The 16,042-nt window shown below is 42.4% G+C and overlaps 3 protein-coding genes across 3 annotated transcripts; 1 reads left to right on the top strand and 2 right to left on the bottom strand.

Annotated features, from left to right (window-relative positions):
* Window positions 1-2,596: 2,596 nt before the first annotated feature.
* LOC145414849 (uncharacterized) lies at window positions 2,597-4,688 on the bottom strand. The gene is made up of 3 exons (XM_080284271.1): window positions 4,649-4,688; window positions 4,038-4,066; window positions 2,597-3,277 (listed from the first exon to the last, which is right to left on the bottom strand). The coding sequence occupies exons 1-3, from the start codon at window positions 4,686-4,688 to the stop codon at window positions 2,597-2,599; spliced, it is 750 nt and encodes a 249-aa protein (XP_080140397.1).
* Window positions 4,689-7,501: 2,813 nt separating this feature from the next.
* On the bottom strand, window positions 7,502-8,971 carry LOC145414850 (uncharacterized). Its single transcript, XM_080284272.1, has 3 exons — window positions 8,929-8,971; window positions 8,294-8,331; window positions 7,502-8,182 (listed from the first exon to the last, which is right to left on the bottom strand). Exons 1-3 carry the CDS (start codon window positions 8,969-8,971, stop codon window positions 7,502-7,504), a joined length of 762 nt encoding a protein of 253 aa, XP_080140398.1.
* Window positions 8,972-14,926: 5,955 nt separating this feature from the next.
* LOC145415082 (uncharacterized) lies at window positions 14,927-16,040 on the top strand. Its single transcript, XM_080284495.1, has 3 exons — window positions 14,927-14,966; window positions 15,161-15,189; window positions 15,309-16,040. Exons 1-3 carry the CDS (start codon window positions 14,927-14,929, stop codon window positions 16,038-16,040), a joined length of 801 nt encoding a protein of 266 aa, XP_080140621.1.
* Window positions 16,041-16,042: the final 2 nt, after the last annotated feature.

Genomic DNA, 16,042 nt, shown 5'->3' on the forward strand with positions numbered 1-16,042 from the left:
GTCATGTCTATGCCTAAAGTGGGACACATAAAAAGATAATAAAAATATTAAACTCCTTCCTGTATAGACCGGGAAGCAGACAAAACCAAAAAATAGCATTTGTATTTTCATGGAACTTATAAATGAGCAGACCTTTCACAGTTGCTTACTCAGAGGAGAAATTCGTGCAGCTGATTTGTAGAGCTATTCAGAGATAATATGTTCTGCAGTTGAACAGTCCTGAGATGGAAGTGAAACTGATGGTGTTATTTTTTCATTAGTCGCGTTCAGCACCGTGCAAGGAAATTCGATGCTTGTATCATTTATGCTCCTATCTCCATAGAGTCTCTCTCATTATCACTGAACTCATCTTAATTTAGTAGTTAGATTTAAATGAAAAATGAGATGTAAATATATAAGGGAAATCTGGGCACCATAGAAGAACTGAATATGCCCTCTTTCCCTTATAACTTCCCTATATCAGGCCCTCTCATGGAGCCTCACCCTCCCTCAAAGAAGTCAGTGAGATTTTACGCAGTTATTCAGCAGATTTTGCAGATAAGTTTCATGCCTAAAAGTGACCTGAGGAAAAGTATGAATAAAAAGCTAGCATCAAGGTCACACTCACACCACAGTGACAACCAGGAGACAGGGCGTGTGTGCTGAGCAATCCCCAGGCCATGTCTTACCCACTTACAATATTTTAATTAGCCCATGCCCCACTGACCGGGCTAATGTATGGCCCGGCCTGCACTATAGGTGCAGGACATCTATAAACGAAAGAACGAACGATCAAGGTCACGGCATCATGTAAAAGCTTTTCCAGAGCAGAATTAGTATTTGAATGAATAGGCAAGGAGACTGAAAGGGAGATCCTAATAGTAAAGATCTATTGTAAAGAATACCCCATGCAGTCAGTTAAGGCTGTGTCATGTGCAAGTACTTAGCCCTCATTTAGTAACAGTATTTTACACACACACACACACACACACACACACACACACACACACACACACACACACACACACACACACACACACACACACATAAAAGAAAAAAAAAACATATCTTAATGATGTGTAAAAATCGTATAACATCGGGCAAGAAGAGAAATTATGGAATATATTAGGGGAGGTGTGATTGAGTGGTCAGAGTGCTGAGCCAGTGCTGCTGATATCACAGGTCCGCGTCCGTCGTATGGAGCGAAACTTGTACTGAAATATAAGCTGTGTGTGTGTGTGTGTGTGTGTGTGTGTGTGTGAACAAAATGGCTCAGTTTTCATTCGATTTTATGCAAGCTTGGTGAAAACGTTGAAAATCAGTTAACTGGTTGACTGGCTGTTTTTTGAGAAAAGTAGGTCAAAAGTCAAGGTCACATGGAAAGATTAACTTAAACAGCTCTGATCCAATTTAGACCCAACTTGGTGGACTGACTGAGAGTAAGGCATAATATAAAGTGACTATTTTAAGAACAGCAGCCGTGGCTCAGTGGGTTAGAGCGCTCCGCTCTGACCGAAGGGTCGGAGGATCGAATCCACCCAAGGGACATTGGTAGACATCAGGAAGGGCATCCAGTCATAAAATGCTACATGCTCCAGTCCAAAAGTCCTCTACCCACGGGCAACGCCTTAGCCCTTCGGGGATACCTGGCGTAAAACCAAATTATTTTTTTTATTATATAATCAAAGGTAAAGTTCATAGGTTAAGGTCAAAGGCTCGACTTAACAGTTCTAATAGGTAATTCAATTTGGACGAAATTTGGTGGAAGTGTTAAGGGTCACGCTGGAATGATTTTTTTTTTTTTTTTTTTTTTTTTTTTTTTTTTTTTTTTTTGAGAATAATGGTTCAGATATCAAGGCCACTGGGAGTCCACTCTTTTAAGTTTTAATTCGATTTGGAGGGCCAGGCAATGATGAAGCACATTGATTTTAAGAAAGCGCGAAGTCAAAGGGCAAAGGCAGATTCTTGGACCTTTGATCAATTGTAGGGAGTGGGTGAAAGATTTGGAGTAAGGAAGGTTGTGGACTATAGGGATAAAGAGAATACGGTTTGATAGTATGATCGTGTGGAGATAAGGGATGTAAACAGGGTGATGGCAAGGATATGAAATGAGTTTTATGGTAAGCGGAAGCATTATGCGTTGTGACAGGACTAAGAAAGAAACTTTGAAGCAACACACACACACACACACACACACACACACACACACACACACATCGTCTAAGAAAGAAGAGAGTATGTCAGATATCCGTGCACAGAGGGCGTAACAGGTGCTCATCGTTTGTAGCTGAAATATCACCAGTGGACACCTGCAGGAACAACGATAGCAGAGATGGAGGAGAACAAACAAGAGTCAGACAATGAAATGGCGAGGATACAGTAAAGAAATATGTTATGTAAGGATAATTCGTTTATTGAAAACCAACATGGTCATCATTTTTTCAAGATATTCGGTTTGTAATATATACAGCTCACCCATTTTTAATAACTAGCTATGAGTGATTCCGCTTCTGATCACAGTGGTTGCTTCTGACTACGACCGAGAAGTGAAGAGAGATGTCCATAATTCATCGAGGCGTAGTTGAGCATGTAAGGATGTGGGATGGACTCTTAATAATTAATGGTATCCGTAGCCGCCGCCGTAGCCTCCTCCGGTGCCCTTGGCCTTGGCTAGAGCCTTGGCCGCTGCTGCCTGAGCCTGGTTGGCCGCCGCCTGAGCTGACTGCAGGTCGTTGATGGCCAGGAACTGCTGCTGGTGGAGGGAGCCTGCAGCCTGCTGAGCCTGCCAGGCCATGGCCTCCTGTGCAGCTCTCACGGCGCGGGAAGCCTGCAGGGACTGGTAGGCCTGGGCCACAACGGCCCGAGCCTCCTGACGGGCAGCATTCAGGTCGTTGGCCACAGCCACGGCCAGGTTGTACGTGTTCTCGGCCGCCTGTTCGGCCGCAAAGGCTTGGCCAGACAGCGAGGACTCTGAGAAAGCTGCAGCCTGAGCTCCCTGAGCAGCCTGAGTCAGCTGTGCCGCCTGGGACTGCTTCTGTGCAGCAGCGGCCTGAGCGGTCTGTGCTGCTGAGGCTGCGACTGCGGCAGCCTGGTTAGCTGCGGCCTTTGCGGCAGAACCAGAAGCTCCTTTGAGACCTGCGGCAGCTGCGGAAGCTTGAGCCGCAGCCTGGTTGGCGACATCTGCGGCACTGGGTCCATGGCCACCGCCACCGCCACCCACGATCAGATAACCACCACCGCCACCATGGCCGCCACCGCCATGGCCGCCAGTGAAGGCCCCATTAAATCCTCGTTTCTCCTGTTATAAGTACCATATGATATAATCAAACCTTTTACGTGAAGCATTTTTAGCAAATGAGACTCACTGAATATTACATGACATTGCTTGAATGAATTAGCCAGTATACCGGTATTGAAACGGATATTTGAATTTCAAATTTTCTGAACATGGAAGTGCTAATTTTGTTAAAACTGAGATATTCTTTAATGCAAAACATTCAAATGCCTCCCCATTATTCGAAATTCTGGCAGGAAGTGACTGGGTCTGGAAAGATACTGCCGGTGCTTATGCTGTGACTGATGATTACATGGTACTTGGATTTTATAGTATCTCTCTCCGTAAATCCTCCTGCCACTCTCATGATGACACCACACTTCATGGGTATCATTACACCTTAAATTTTTTAATACGTTTTTTTCCTGATTTTGAAAGGCAATAACCGATGCACGGTGAACATCAGCATTTGTTACACAAACGTAAATGATAACAAATAATGCACAATGAATTCGAAGAGGCTACAAAAAAAGTACACCGTTTATTCCATGGTGTGTTGTTGGGCTTGGAATGAACAGCAGAGTCTAACATTTCTATTGGAAAATCAAGATAAGACTTGAGATGATGCACAAAAACATTAGATTCTTCTGCATCATTTTTAATTTTAATGAAGTGTATACTCTATTTTTTTTAACGTTCGGTTAATTGACATCCATTCCTGTTTGTAGCAGATGTAATTATTGGGCTGTTATTATTGTATGTGGAAATCTATCATTATACTCACCCTTACGCTGTCCTCAGCCACCACCAAACCTGTGGAAAGAAACGCTGCCCTTCAACAAAATGCAGTTAAAAAAAGAAGAAAAAAAAAAATATCTGTTGTTTCATATTCTTGTATTTCCCCATCCAAAGAATAATAGAAAGTAATCTTGAAAACTATACTGAAGAAGTAATGAAACTCAGAAAATTTCAAGCATTTGATATTTAGCCTACATTAGATATTTCAGTGTTATTGCTTTTATGACCTGTGGATTATTTGTGAACAGAACCCCTTTACTTTGTTGACGTGTTTCATTATTTTTGCTCCTTCCGAGGGATTTTATTAAACTTGGAAATAATCTCTAGTAATAGTGTGTTAATGAAGGCTATATCTAACCTCTCCAGCTTGAAAATGCCTCCCCTAAGTAAGACTAGAATAAAAATCGTCCGGAAATAGCAGGAAATAAGCCTTGAAGAAAATCGTCTAGAGATAGGAGGAAGAGAAACCAAGAAAAATTCGTCTGGAGATAGCAAGAAAATAAGCCTAATATGATAATCATCAGGAGATAGCGAGAAAAATATGAAAAAAATTGTTATCGTAGAAGTAGTTGATAATATAAAAATCACAACGCTAACCCAGACAGAGGAGGACGGAGATCAGCTTGACGCCAGCCATACTTCTCGAGAGACGGACTTGTTGTGACGTAAGTTCTCAGCGCCTCGCCTTATATACCTGTCTGGCTGGGCTGGGTGACGGGGCAGGGAGAGGCGCCCCCCTTTCCCCTTTCACCCCCCCTCCCGCATCCCCCCCCAAATCCAAGCTTTTGTTGACTCTCCCCCCCCCTCTCTCCTCCCCTCACCTGAGCTTGATTAACCTCTTCAGCACAAGGACTTATTTTCCCACCTACACCTCTGGGAGTTTTGCTCTGTTTACGGGAGATCTGTCGCAAAGAAAGGGTTAATGAGGTTTGTTTCTCATCCTTTCATTAATAGATGTCTTTTCTAAGTTTTCAATCGTCTGAAGATAGGAAAAATAAAATTAAATATATTCTTTGACTGAAGGTGTTGACGGGAGTTCAGAATTACAGCAAAATTAATGATAGGCTGCAAAAGTACAGAGAGAGAGAGAGAGAGAGAGAGAGAGAGAGAGAGAGAGAGAGAGAGAGAGAGAATTGTGTGGAAATAATGAGGAACTGAGAGGAAGAGCAAAGAGTGGAAAAACCAAGTGGAGGAGACATTGAGGGAGGTGGGCATAGGTGTGGAAGGGATGGTGGTGATGAGTTAAGGTGTGGAGGCTTCTGGGAGGGTACTTCACGTCCAACCTGGAGTTGACCCGAACTTTGAGATTTGACCCAAAGAAATGAGATTAGTAAAAGATGTGACTGTACCAGATATGCATTCTGTTAGTGGTACATCTTGGGATAATAAGAAAAAAGGGTCAATATTTTAGTTTGTTTATCGCGCTGTAATTCCCTCTCTGTAATTCCTAATCCAAAATACAGAAATATAACATGAATTCTGGGCTATAGGGGACTGCTGGAGTGAACCACCTTGCACGTGAAAACCCTTAAAGTGATACTGATAAGGCTTCTTCTTGAGATCCTCCGGTATCTAAGATATTAAGATAGTTAGACACCTTTAAAATGTTAATATAAAGGGAGGACTTATATAACAGTCTAAACAATAATTCATTTAGTTCTGCACTTCGCCTGCCTGATTAAGAAATGTAACCTTCACTGTCTAAAAGTACTCTTCTCCTAGATCTCAAAATTATGAAATGGACAAGCAGATTTAATGGTTATAAGTTCTGTGGTAATGTAACATCACTTGAAAAAAAGTTAATGACTATCTCACTCTCTCTCTCTCTCTCTCTCCCTGATGCATAGTTGGATGGTAGACGCAGAAGTCAGTAGCCAAACACAGAAAGGTTAATAAGATCTTTTCATGGTTGATTTCTCTTACCAGTGAAATGAATTTTAACAAATGAATAAACTTTTTTTTTTTTTAAATGCAAGAAAGAAGGAACCAAAGACATGAAGCCTGCAAGACTGTACCCTCCAAGAAAAAAACAAAAACAATACCACTTGAAATATTTGAACCCCTCGTTAGAAACCAGTGATTATAGAACGCGGATCAATAAAGGAATGAACTGCAATAAACTGCTGGGTGTTTGAGAGCAGAAGGCGAACACACTGTGAATACAATATGTCTTTCTCATGAAGGTCTGATACTAAACATGAGAATTTAGCTGGATTTCCACTGCCTTCTTGTCACGAAACACGTTAATTTTCGCCACAACTATGTATTTACTTTGCACATATTAGCCGTGGTTTACCTAGGATGGGGTGCTTCCCGTACATGAAGTAAATGGTCAGACGATAGCCGGATGAACTGCTAGACTCTCTTCGATATCATTTATAAGCAAAAGAATTAATTTAAGTTCGTGATACTGAGGTCAATGAGTTTCATTTACGCTTCTCTGGTCGAGTAAACCCGTCGACCACTGTTAAGCAACTACTTCTATGGGTCTGCCCTACTTTACATAGACACTTTAGGGTTCTGCGTCCCCTCGTAGCAGCCAGCGCCTCACCAGGGTCCTTCCCACAGCAAGGGTGAAAGGGAGTATGAGCAGGTTTGTTTCCCGGGTGGATACTACAGCTGCTCCACCCGAGACGTACTGCACCACCACGCCGGGGGCTCCAGACAGTAACCGACTGCATTGTAGTTCAATCTACAGAATTTCCAATTTTTACTATTTTGCATCATAATAAAAGCGACGTTTCCATACTTCAAAAAATATCTTCATTGCACTTATAGAAACAATTACAAAATGACTTGCTTTGATGTTAAAAAGCAGTTGTTCTGTATGTCACCTATATCTCTTGCTTTATCATTCATCATCCCTGTCCAAGGGCTTACTTTTTCCACCGATACATAGAACTTTCCTGGTTTTCTTCATCGCCCTTTAAAATTTATTATGGAACTGAGTCGTCAGCATCAGAGACGCCATTGCATAATTTGCAATATACATCACGAATTATACTGCAACACCCCACATTCCATAAATCTACCGGAGTGAGGAATTAATTCAGTTCAGCTATGCATATTCAGTTCTACTAAGTGAAGTGTCAGTATATATATATATATATATCTATATCTATATATCTATATCTATCTATCTATCTATATCTATCTATCTATCTATCTATATCTATCTATATCTATCTATATCTATCTATCTATCTATCTATCTATCTATCTATATATATATATATATATATATATATATATATATATGTATATATATACACAAGTAGTACAAAATGAATGAACTTTATGAATATAAAAAAAGGAAGCTGAATTAAATAAACAACATGTAACACTTTTCCTTTATTATGGAAATTACGGTTGACCTAAAACAGAAGGACTGCTAAGTGTGGCGCAGCTCCTTCATGGTTCGTTTATTATCCATTATTGGCCTTTCATCATTTAATGGTATCCGTAGCCGCCGCCGTAGCCTCCTCCGGTGCCCTTGGCCTTGGCCAGAGCCTTGGCCGCAGCTCCCTGAGCCTGGTTGGCCGCCGCCTGAGCTGACTGCAGGTCGTTGATGGCCAGGAGCTGCTGCTGGTGAAGGGAGCCTGCAGCCTGCTGAGCCTGCCAGGCCATGGCCTCCTGTGCGGCTCGCACGGCGCGGGAAGCCTGCAGGGACTGGTAGGCCTGGGCCACAACGGCCCGAGCCTCCTGACGGGCAGCATTCAAGTCGTTGGCCACAGCCACGGCCAGGTTGTACGTGTTCTCGGCCGCCTGTTCGGCCGCAAAGGCTTGGCCAGACAGCGAGGACTCTGAGAAAGCTGCAGCCTGAGCTCCCTGAGCAGCCTGAGTCAGCTGTGCCGCCTGGGACTGCTTCTGTGCAGCAGCGGCCTGAGCGGTCTGTGCTGCTGAGGCTGCGACTGCGGCAGCCTGGTTAGCTGCGGCCTTTGCGGCAGAACCAGAAGCTCCTTTGAGACCTGCGGCAGCTGCGGAGGCTTGAGCCGCAGCCTGGTTGGCTACATCTGCTGCACTGGGTCCGTGGCCGCCGCCACCGCCACCCACGATCAAATAACCACCACCGCCACCGTGGCCGCCACCGCCATGGCCGCCAGTGAAGGCTCCATTAAACCCTCGCTTCTCCTAAATAGTAAAGAATCATGTAAGGTTCATACATTCATACTGGAGCGCTCTAGTAACACATTTTGTAATTATTATTCATGTAAATCATTGAATATGAAGAATAAATCTTACCCTTGGAGCCTCCTCAGGCTTCTCACCAGTGGACACTCCTGTCAATGAAAACGACTGTCTAAATTCAAATGGTCTTTGTACGAAAAAGCTTAGAAAATTATATACACAGACCCGTATTTAAATCGACTAAACGATTTCCTTTGGTACATTTTCTTTTTTCTGAATACGGAACGTTATTTTTTTCTCATATTTAATGTATGCCATCCTCGTCGATATTACCAAGGTTGAGATACTATACATGGTAATGTTAGGCTATAGTAATTTCATGTTTACCGACGAGATGCTTGACAACCTCTGACGCCCTCCAAAATAGGACTCATAAATATTCATGTTCGTTATACCAGCTATTTTTGTAGCTCACATTGAATTACTTTGTTGTCATAATAAGCCTTCAGTGGTACTTGAACTTTATTAAATTTTACTCTGTTTAGTCGTGAAATTCAAGCCCGACTAGGTTCCTCATACATTAATTATTGACTCTCTATATAAATTTTCTGTTGTTATTGTTCAGGTACTATGAGCAGTATAAAAAGTTGAAATAATAAAGACAGACGCGTACGTAGTTGGTTATGTGTTCTTCACTTGGCATAACTAACATTTTTCTTTAAGACGTAGCCATGTAAATAAAGCCTTACCGAGCGCCAGGCAGAGAAGGAAACAGGGGAGGGCGGCACGCATGTTGACTGTGTGTTAGACCAGGAGGCAGTGATGTCAGCGCTCCTCTCGCCAGTTTATATATCCACGGTCATGATGTCGTCACGCGCATCTCGTCTTGCCTTACGTGGATGACAGTGCGCTAGTTGAAGAGCTGCCTGTTAGCTGGTACATGATGGGATGAAAGAAGCTGACATTTAGTGATACGAATATTGTGCATCCATTGATTTGTTCACTGGGATTCAAGCTAATATTCCTATTTTTTTTCCACACAGAAATGCAGAGAGGAAGGGAATTCGGTGCATACATTTGACAGTCGTATTAAACTTTACTTTTGCATCCATTATAGCAGCCATTTCATGTTACTTTATTATGACTCTGTAAATTAGTTGCTTTCTACAGTTTAGAAATGTAAACAGGATTGCTTGAATTTCAATGTGTTAGTGTCATAAACATTTCTTACAGATAGATAGACTGATAGAAAGATAGATAGGCAGATATTCTTATTCGTTTAGTTAATGGCTGATTGTATGAGAGTCATACTAATGAGAATCAATTACAAAACACTTTCCTTTCAATGTCACCCATACCTTTGATCATCCGAGCATTTATTTGCTTCCACTGCATGTACCTTTGTCCACACCTAGCCTGATAAAACACACACACACACACACACACACACACACACACACACACACACACACACTGTTCCTATTCATTTAATTATGAAGAAGTAGTTGCCCAAATTCAGATTTGTTTATGGCACTGTGTCTCTTCCAGATCTAATGGAACAAGAATTACAGTTCGATATATAAGCTTTGTAAATTCCCCTTCTGTCAACCACTATGGAGAACTTGGAAAACGTTGGTGGAATACATACCATGACTGCTTATCAGACTATTTTTGGCAATTTTTAGGAACACTCAAAACAAGAAAAAAAAATGCCAGTGAGGTATCCATGTGTTTTTATACTAATTAAAGGATTAGTTAAATAAGAAAATGTTTGAAAATAGACACTTGCCAAATACAGCTCCTAAAACTAACATTTTATGGATTCACTCCTATTTAAGGGGAAAAGTTGAAAATACTCTTCGTTTGTCATATAATCTGCTGAAAGGAATCTGCCACTGGTATACTGAGTGGTTTTTGGGGACATTAAATAACAAAGTCAGGCAATAAAGCAGTAATAAAGGAGAGGGTGTGGGATCTGAGAGTGATAAAGGAGAGTCGTTACAAAATCAGTAAGTTTAACCAATTATGCACTAGGTATTATGGGAATGTGTTTGGTTAGCGCTCATGAGAGGTAATGAATATTGTTAGAATAACGCTAGAAAGCAGTTAACGAGTGGAGGGGGGTTTTAGCTGGGGAGGAACGTTATGAAAAAGGGGGAAGTTAAAGCTAAGAGGAAGGGAAACAAGATGACTGATGAGAAAACCAAGTGAGGAAAAATGACAGTCGAATCCCAAATGAGAGTGGAGCGCCAAGACAATCAAGGCTGAGAAGGAAAGGTTAATCTCTTCAAGCCAATGACTATTCTTTATTTCGCTGTTTCTACCACCGCACAACTTTTTTAGCTTTAGAGAGGGATTTCTAGCCGGAGGAGTTAGATATAGGCTTAATTATACCTTTTATTAACAGAGGTCCTTCCTAAGTGTGTCCTGTGACTGAAGGAATTAAGTCGATGAAATGAAGTGGCGAAAGAAAATGCTGTGGGAGGGTGGTTGGAGGAGGTGGTGGGAGGATGAGGGAATGGAGGGAGTGGGTGGATGGGTGGGAGGGTGGTGAGAGTGGGTGGGTGGAATGGTGAGGGGAACTGGTAAGTGGAAGGAGTGGGAGGATGGAAAGGTAGAGGGAGGATGATGAAAGTGGGTGGGTGGAGGGAATGGGTGGATGAATGGGGTGAGAGGGTTAAGACACTGAGAGTGGAGGGAGTGGGTGGTGAAAGTGGGTGGGTTACATTAACTACACGAATCAGGCGACATCCTTTAGTTTCATCTTGTTATCTCCAGACGATTTTATTCAGCTTAGGAAACCCCTCTTAACCAGTCAAGGGGTTTATGAAGGGAGTCTAACCCCTCCAATCTCTCCTCCACTGAGTAAAATTGCTTAATGATAGCAAGGATGAAGCGTGAACTACATCCTCGTGTTGAAGGGGTTCAGACAGGTGATAAGGGATGACATACCTTGGCTTGAGTGTCGTGGTGGAAGGGACAGAATGAGAGGGGCAAGGTGTGTGTGTGTGTGTGTGTGTGTGTGTGTGTGTGTGTGTGTGTGTGTGTGTGTGTGTGAGCGTGAGTTTGTGTGTGGGGGGTGAGTGACTGAGTGAGCGAGAAAGTGAGTGAGGGAGTGGTTGTGTGAATGAGTGAGTGTGAGGCTGAGAGGGTGAATGAATGAATGAATGAGTGAGTGAGTGAGGGTGAGGGCCCACTGCGATGACGACACAACCACCAACCATCGTCATACCTGCCTCTTTCACCTGGTTTTGTTTCATACAGGTAAATCCCAGACGCTGCCACTACAGACCTCTCTCAGGTAGAATGGGAAACTCTTACTGAATCGCGAATCACAAGTCAGCGAATTGCGAGATGAATTATTCTTTATTATAATAGGGGGACTTACACTTTCTTAAACCTTTGCATGTCTGTGTTTTGTACTGAAGGTTCGCCGGGTCGCTTACTCTTAACACATTACTGACAGTCATAAAAAAAGACCCATTGTTAGGTGTTAGCAATGACTATTTTTTGTGTGTGTTTTTCATACAACTTCTTTGTATTTGGACATGAATTAAATTTTCACGCAGAATATAAGCATAATATATTATTAATTTGACATACTATACACAAGGTAACAGAACTAAAGCTTGAAGACACACACTCTTAAAATAAAGCCATCACTTAAACTAACTACACTGTATAATAAAGCAATCTTAACCCCTAAATCAGCATTTGTTAAGAAACACTGGATCTTCAACCAACGATTTCATTCACACATTGGTTATTCTGAAAGGAGCTGTCTGCATTCAGTATAGTATTCATGTAAACCTCTTGGTACTAATATTATTCAGGAACATAGCCTCTGAATGGACACTTTGCAGTATGGTACAAATAGCCCTTTTTCATGAATATAATTCTACGTTTGACGAATCCTGTACTAATGGAACTGAGGACTAGGTGAAGGATTTTTTCGGAGGGGTACTGGAAGAGCACCTCAGAAGTGATAATTCATGGTGCAACATACAGCCTTTTCTCAAAGATCAACAGAAGACTACTTTTACAACAACTATTTTTTTTTTCTAAGGCACACATAGAGGCCATTATTGTGAGCCACATAGAAAGGGTCACCCAGCCTGCGACCAACTCTCCCTCGCCATTCATGCAAAAGAATAGGCAAACAACGCGACCTGTTTTGCAACTTGGAATTAACGGACGAGACACACTAGGCAAAATTAACTTGAATTCCACGTTTACGGAAAAATGCAGCATGACTCATTCTACGATTACCCGGTGTCTGATTTTCATGTTTCCGTCACTGTTCAATGCCTTGCTGAATATTCAACCATGGTTTTCGTTCTTTTTTTTTCAGAATCGAGGAAAAGCTATACTTGTCCTACAGTGTCTATTATCTCAGCCTGGCCTATCACCGTAATGTTAATTGTTGATGTGGATGGAGACTCGTGTTTAAGTCCGAGGAGGTATTATAGATGAGAGAGAGAGAGAGAGAGAGAGAGAGAGAGAGAGAGAGAGAGAGAGAGAGAGAGAGAGCGAGAGCCGGTGTACATCCCGTATGAAACAATATGACACTACAAACCATGGCTACTGTAAATTTTCCGATGATTTCACCTCACGTCACTGAGGATGCACTGTATTGTATGCTCTTTATATTTTTTTCCCGCTATACTCGTACTTACTGTGAAAATATTTAAATCATAAAATATATATTAATCTTATTGGGACATTCTGAGCTGGGTTGATCTTTTTCGGGATTACATCGGAGGCTACCTGAGCAATAATTTTTGTTTTTTAGAGTACTTTTTGTCTTATTTTATCTATTACCAGATTTTCTCTCTCTCTCTCTCTCTCTCTCTCTCTCTCTCTCTCTCTCTCTCTCTCTCAGCTTAGAAGAGTTATTTCAAACTGAAGGAGTTACATTTTAGGTACAAGCACATTTTTTAGTCTTTCCTGCCTCAAATTAAGTCTGCAAAACACTTAAAGAAAAAATGGATAATAATTTCTTTACAGAGAATCACCAACTAAATTATGTACCTATACGGTTCAATGACTGAATATAATTGTTTGGCGGGAAATTCAGACATCATGTTGCCAGTGATGTCTAAGAAAGTGGAAATCTCAGCTTTTTCAATAATCAGAACCTGTAGCAAACCTGTTCTGGAAGTAAGTGTCTGTTTGATATAAGGACGTGGTTTTGTCCGTAATATATATGCCTTCTCCCCACTCCCACCAGTATATTTACGTCCTTTATCTCTTACTTTTTACCCCTGGACGATGCTTACAAAGAGACATTCACCTCATAATGAAGGGAATATCCTAATTTTGCCCTTAGCCTCTTCATGACGCTTATATAGTTTTTACACATTAATATTATCACCAAAAAGATTATATTCATGGCAGGAAAGACGTTGTTGATGAAAGGGTAAATGAGCATAGCGTTGAGCCACTCCAAAATATTTCTTTCGTTGGCTGAGTGAAACAGTGACGTAATAGCAGAAGTAAAGTGAAAAAGGCGTCCTTGTTGTGAAAGGGTTGTTTTGTCACCTGCCCGCCCCGGTGGACACTTTCCTCGTGACGCGCACCTTCCTTTAGGCTGGTGCGGCTCTTGCCCCGACAAAAGCCTTTCCCTCTCGTCCACTCGATACCACAGATAAGAAAGTAAAATCAGCTAATGACTCTTCAAAAATTTACCTGTATGATATAAAACTGTATTTAATTTTCATGGATCTATTGTTTATTTTCCCTACAAGTATTTATGTTTTCATTGACCTACGGATAATTTTGCCTATGTTCGTTGATGTCATTCCAAGATGAGAGATGCCTACATGACCACAGAGAAACTGGGGTGGCTTCTTTGCATGAATAAAACTGAGGAGTAAAGTGAATGTGATCTTTATACTGTTATGAAATGGATCATTTTATCAAGTGAATTCATGAACTAGATTATGTAAGTATAGAAATCTAATTACCCATGGAAGCTATACACTTTAGCGTAAATCGGTTGGTAACTGAAATATTAGTGTTAATATTAATGTACAAAATATTCAAGGAAGATTAACACGACTCATCTAATGTCATCTTCCTAAATATGTAAGATCCAGAATAATACTGTAAAATACCTATACACTAGCAATCGTTCGGGTATAAAAAAAAAAAAAACGGTAACCATTATATATTCGTTGTTCATTATGCGAGAGTGATGCGTACGATGAAAAACGGCACAGTTCTAATGGGAAAAAAAATAATCGGTTGTCGCCAACTGGAACACGATCAAGTTCATGGGGATTTACCAACTGCTTCATGGATCGACTTTGAAAATGGTGTAAGAACTTCTGCACTGAAAGTATGATGACTGAAAGAGCTAAGAAAAGAACCTGCTTAACTTAGTGGTGTTGATGAGAGGGCTGGTTGGCTGCTAAAGTGCAATGAGTATAGTGAAGTGGCGTACAAATTAGCATGATTAGTTCAGTTAGTACTACTTTTGTAAAATGTAATCTAGCTGATTTTGTTACCAGTGCCTCTTTATATCACTCTGTTATTATGCTACCTGTCTTAATTAGAAATAAGCCACCTGTACTGCCAAAAAGGTCCAGTGGTGGCTTTGGGAGTACCGATTGTTAGCTGGTGCAACACACTTTGAGATACAAAGCACGCTGACACAGCCATCCGGACGTGGCAGGGTATAAATGGCGCGGACACCCATTTCCAGGCATCACTCTCTCTTGCACCGTCTACAGGCCCACAGCAGCCATGTACTCCAGCAAGTTCTTCCTCGTCGCCCTCTGCCTTGGTGAGTGTTCCTTCAGCCTTGCACAAGGTAGCAATTAGCACCAGAAATATCGCATTTAATATACAGACTGCAAAAACAATTCTGGCTTGAGTACATATAACTTCTTTTTCTCTTATGTCAGTTTATGTTGCATCAGTCAAATTAAGTTCAAAATCACTAATTTTGCTCATACTTCGTTTTTTTTCTCACTGCAGGCGTGGCGGTTGCTGAGGATACTACCAGGGTGAGTAATGTTCTTTTTCTCTTATAGATGCAACATTTACTTCGTGTCATAGTTCTGCTTATTAATGGGGTTGAATATTTGCAAAAATTACTAGATATTGGTCATTTCTCTCTTTGTAGGAGAAGCGAGGATTTGCCGGCGGGAATGGAGGAGGCTATGGTGGTGGTGGTTACGGCGGCGGCGTCCATGGTAATGGCGGCAGCTACCTGGTGGTGGGAGGTCACGGTGGTGGTGGTCATGGTCCCAGTGCAGCAGACATCGCCAACCAGGCCGCCTCTCAAGCCACAGCTGCTTTCGCTGGTCTAGGAGGAGCAGCTCATTCTGCTGCTGCAGGAGCCGCATCTTCTGCTGCTGCAGCTGCTGCCGCCGCTGCACACACAGCCCAAGCTGCCGCAGCCAACAGGCACGCTCAGGCCGCTCAGATCACACAGGCGGCTCAGGGAGCACAAGCAGCCGCTTTCCAAGAAGCTTCCCTGGCTGGAAAGTCCCACAAAGCCGAGCAGGCAGCCAAGGTGGCCCATTCCATGGCCCGTGGCCTGGTGGGTAACCTGGGCCAGGTGTCTGGTGAGGCCAACGCTCTGGCTGGCCAGGCTGAAAACAGTTTTGCTGCCCAAGAGAGCGTCCTCAACTCCCAGAACGCCATGGCCTGGCAGGCTCAGCAGGCAGCCAATTCCCTGCGAGCTCAGCAGAACGTGGTCATCAACGACCTGCACTCAGCAGCCAGGGCCGCCTCTCAGGCTCAGATCGCGGCGGCCAAGGCTCAGGCCAAGGCGAAAGGGGCCAACAACGGAGGGTTTGGAGGCTACGGTGCTGGACATGGCTTTGGCTACGGAGGAGGTTACGGACACTAATC

This window comes from Coenobita brevimanus, chromosome 101 (genome assembly GCF_032717465.1).
Source record: "Coenobita brevimanus isolate Jiangsu-jjx chromosome 101, ASM3271746v2, whole genome shotgun sequence".
Taxonomy (NCBI): Eukaryota; Metazoa; Arthropoda; class Malacostraca; order Decapoda; family Coenobitidae; genus Coenobita; species Coenobita brevimanus.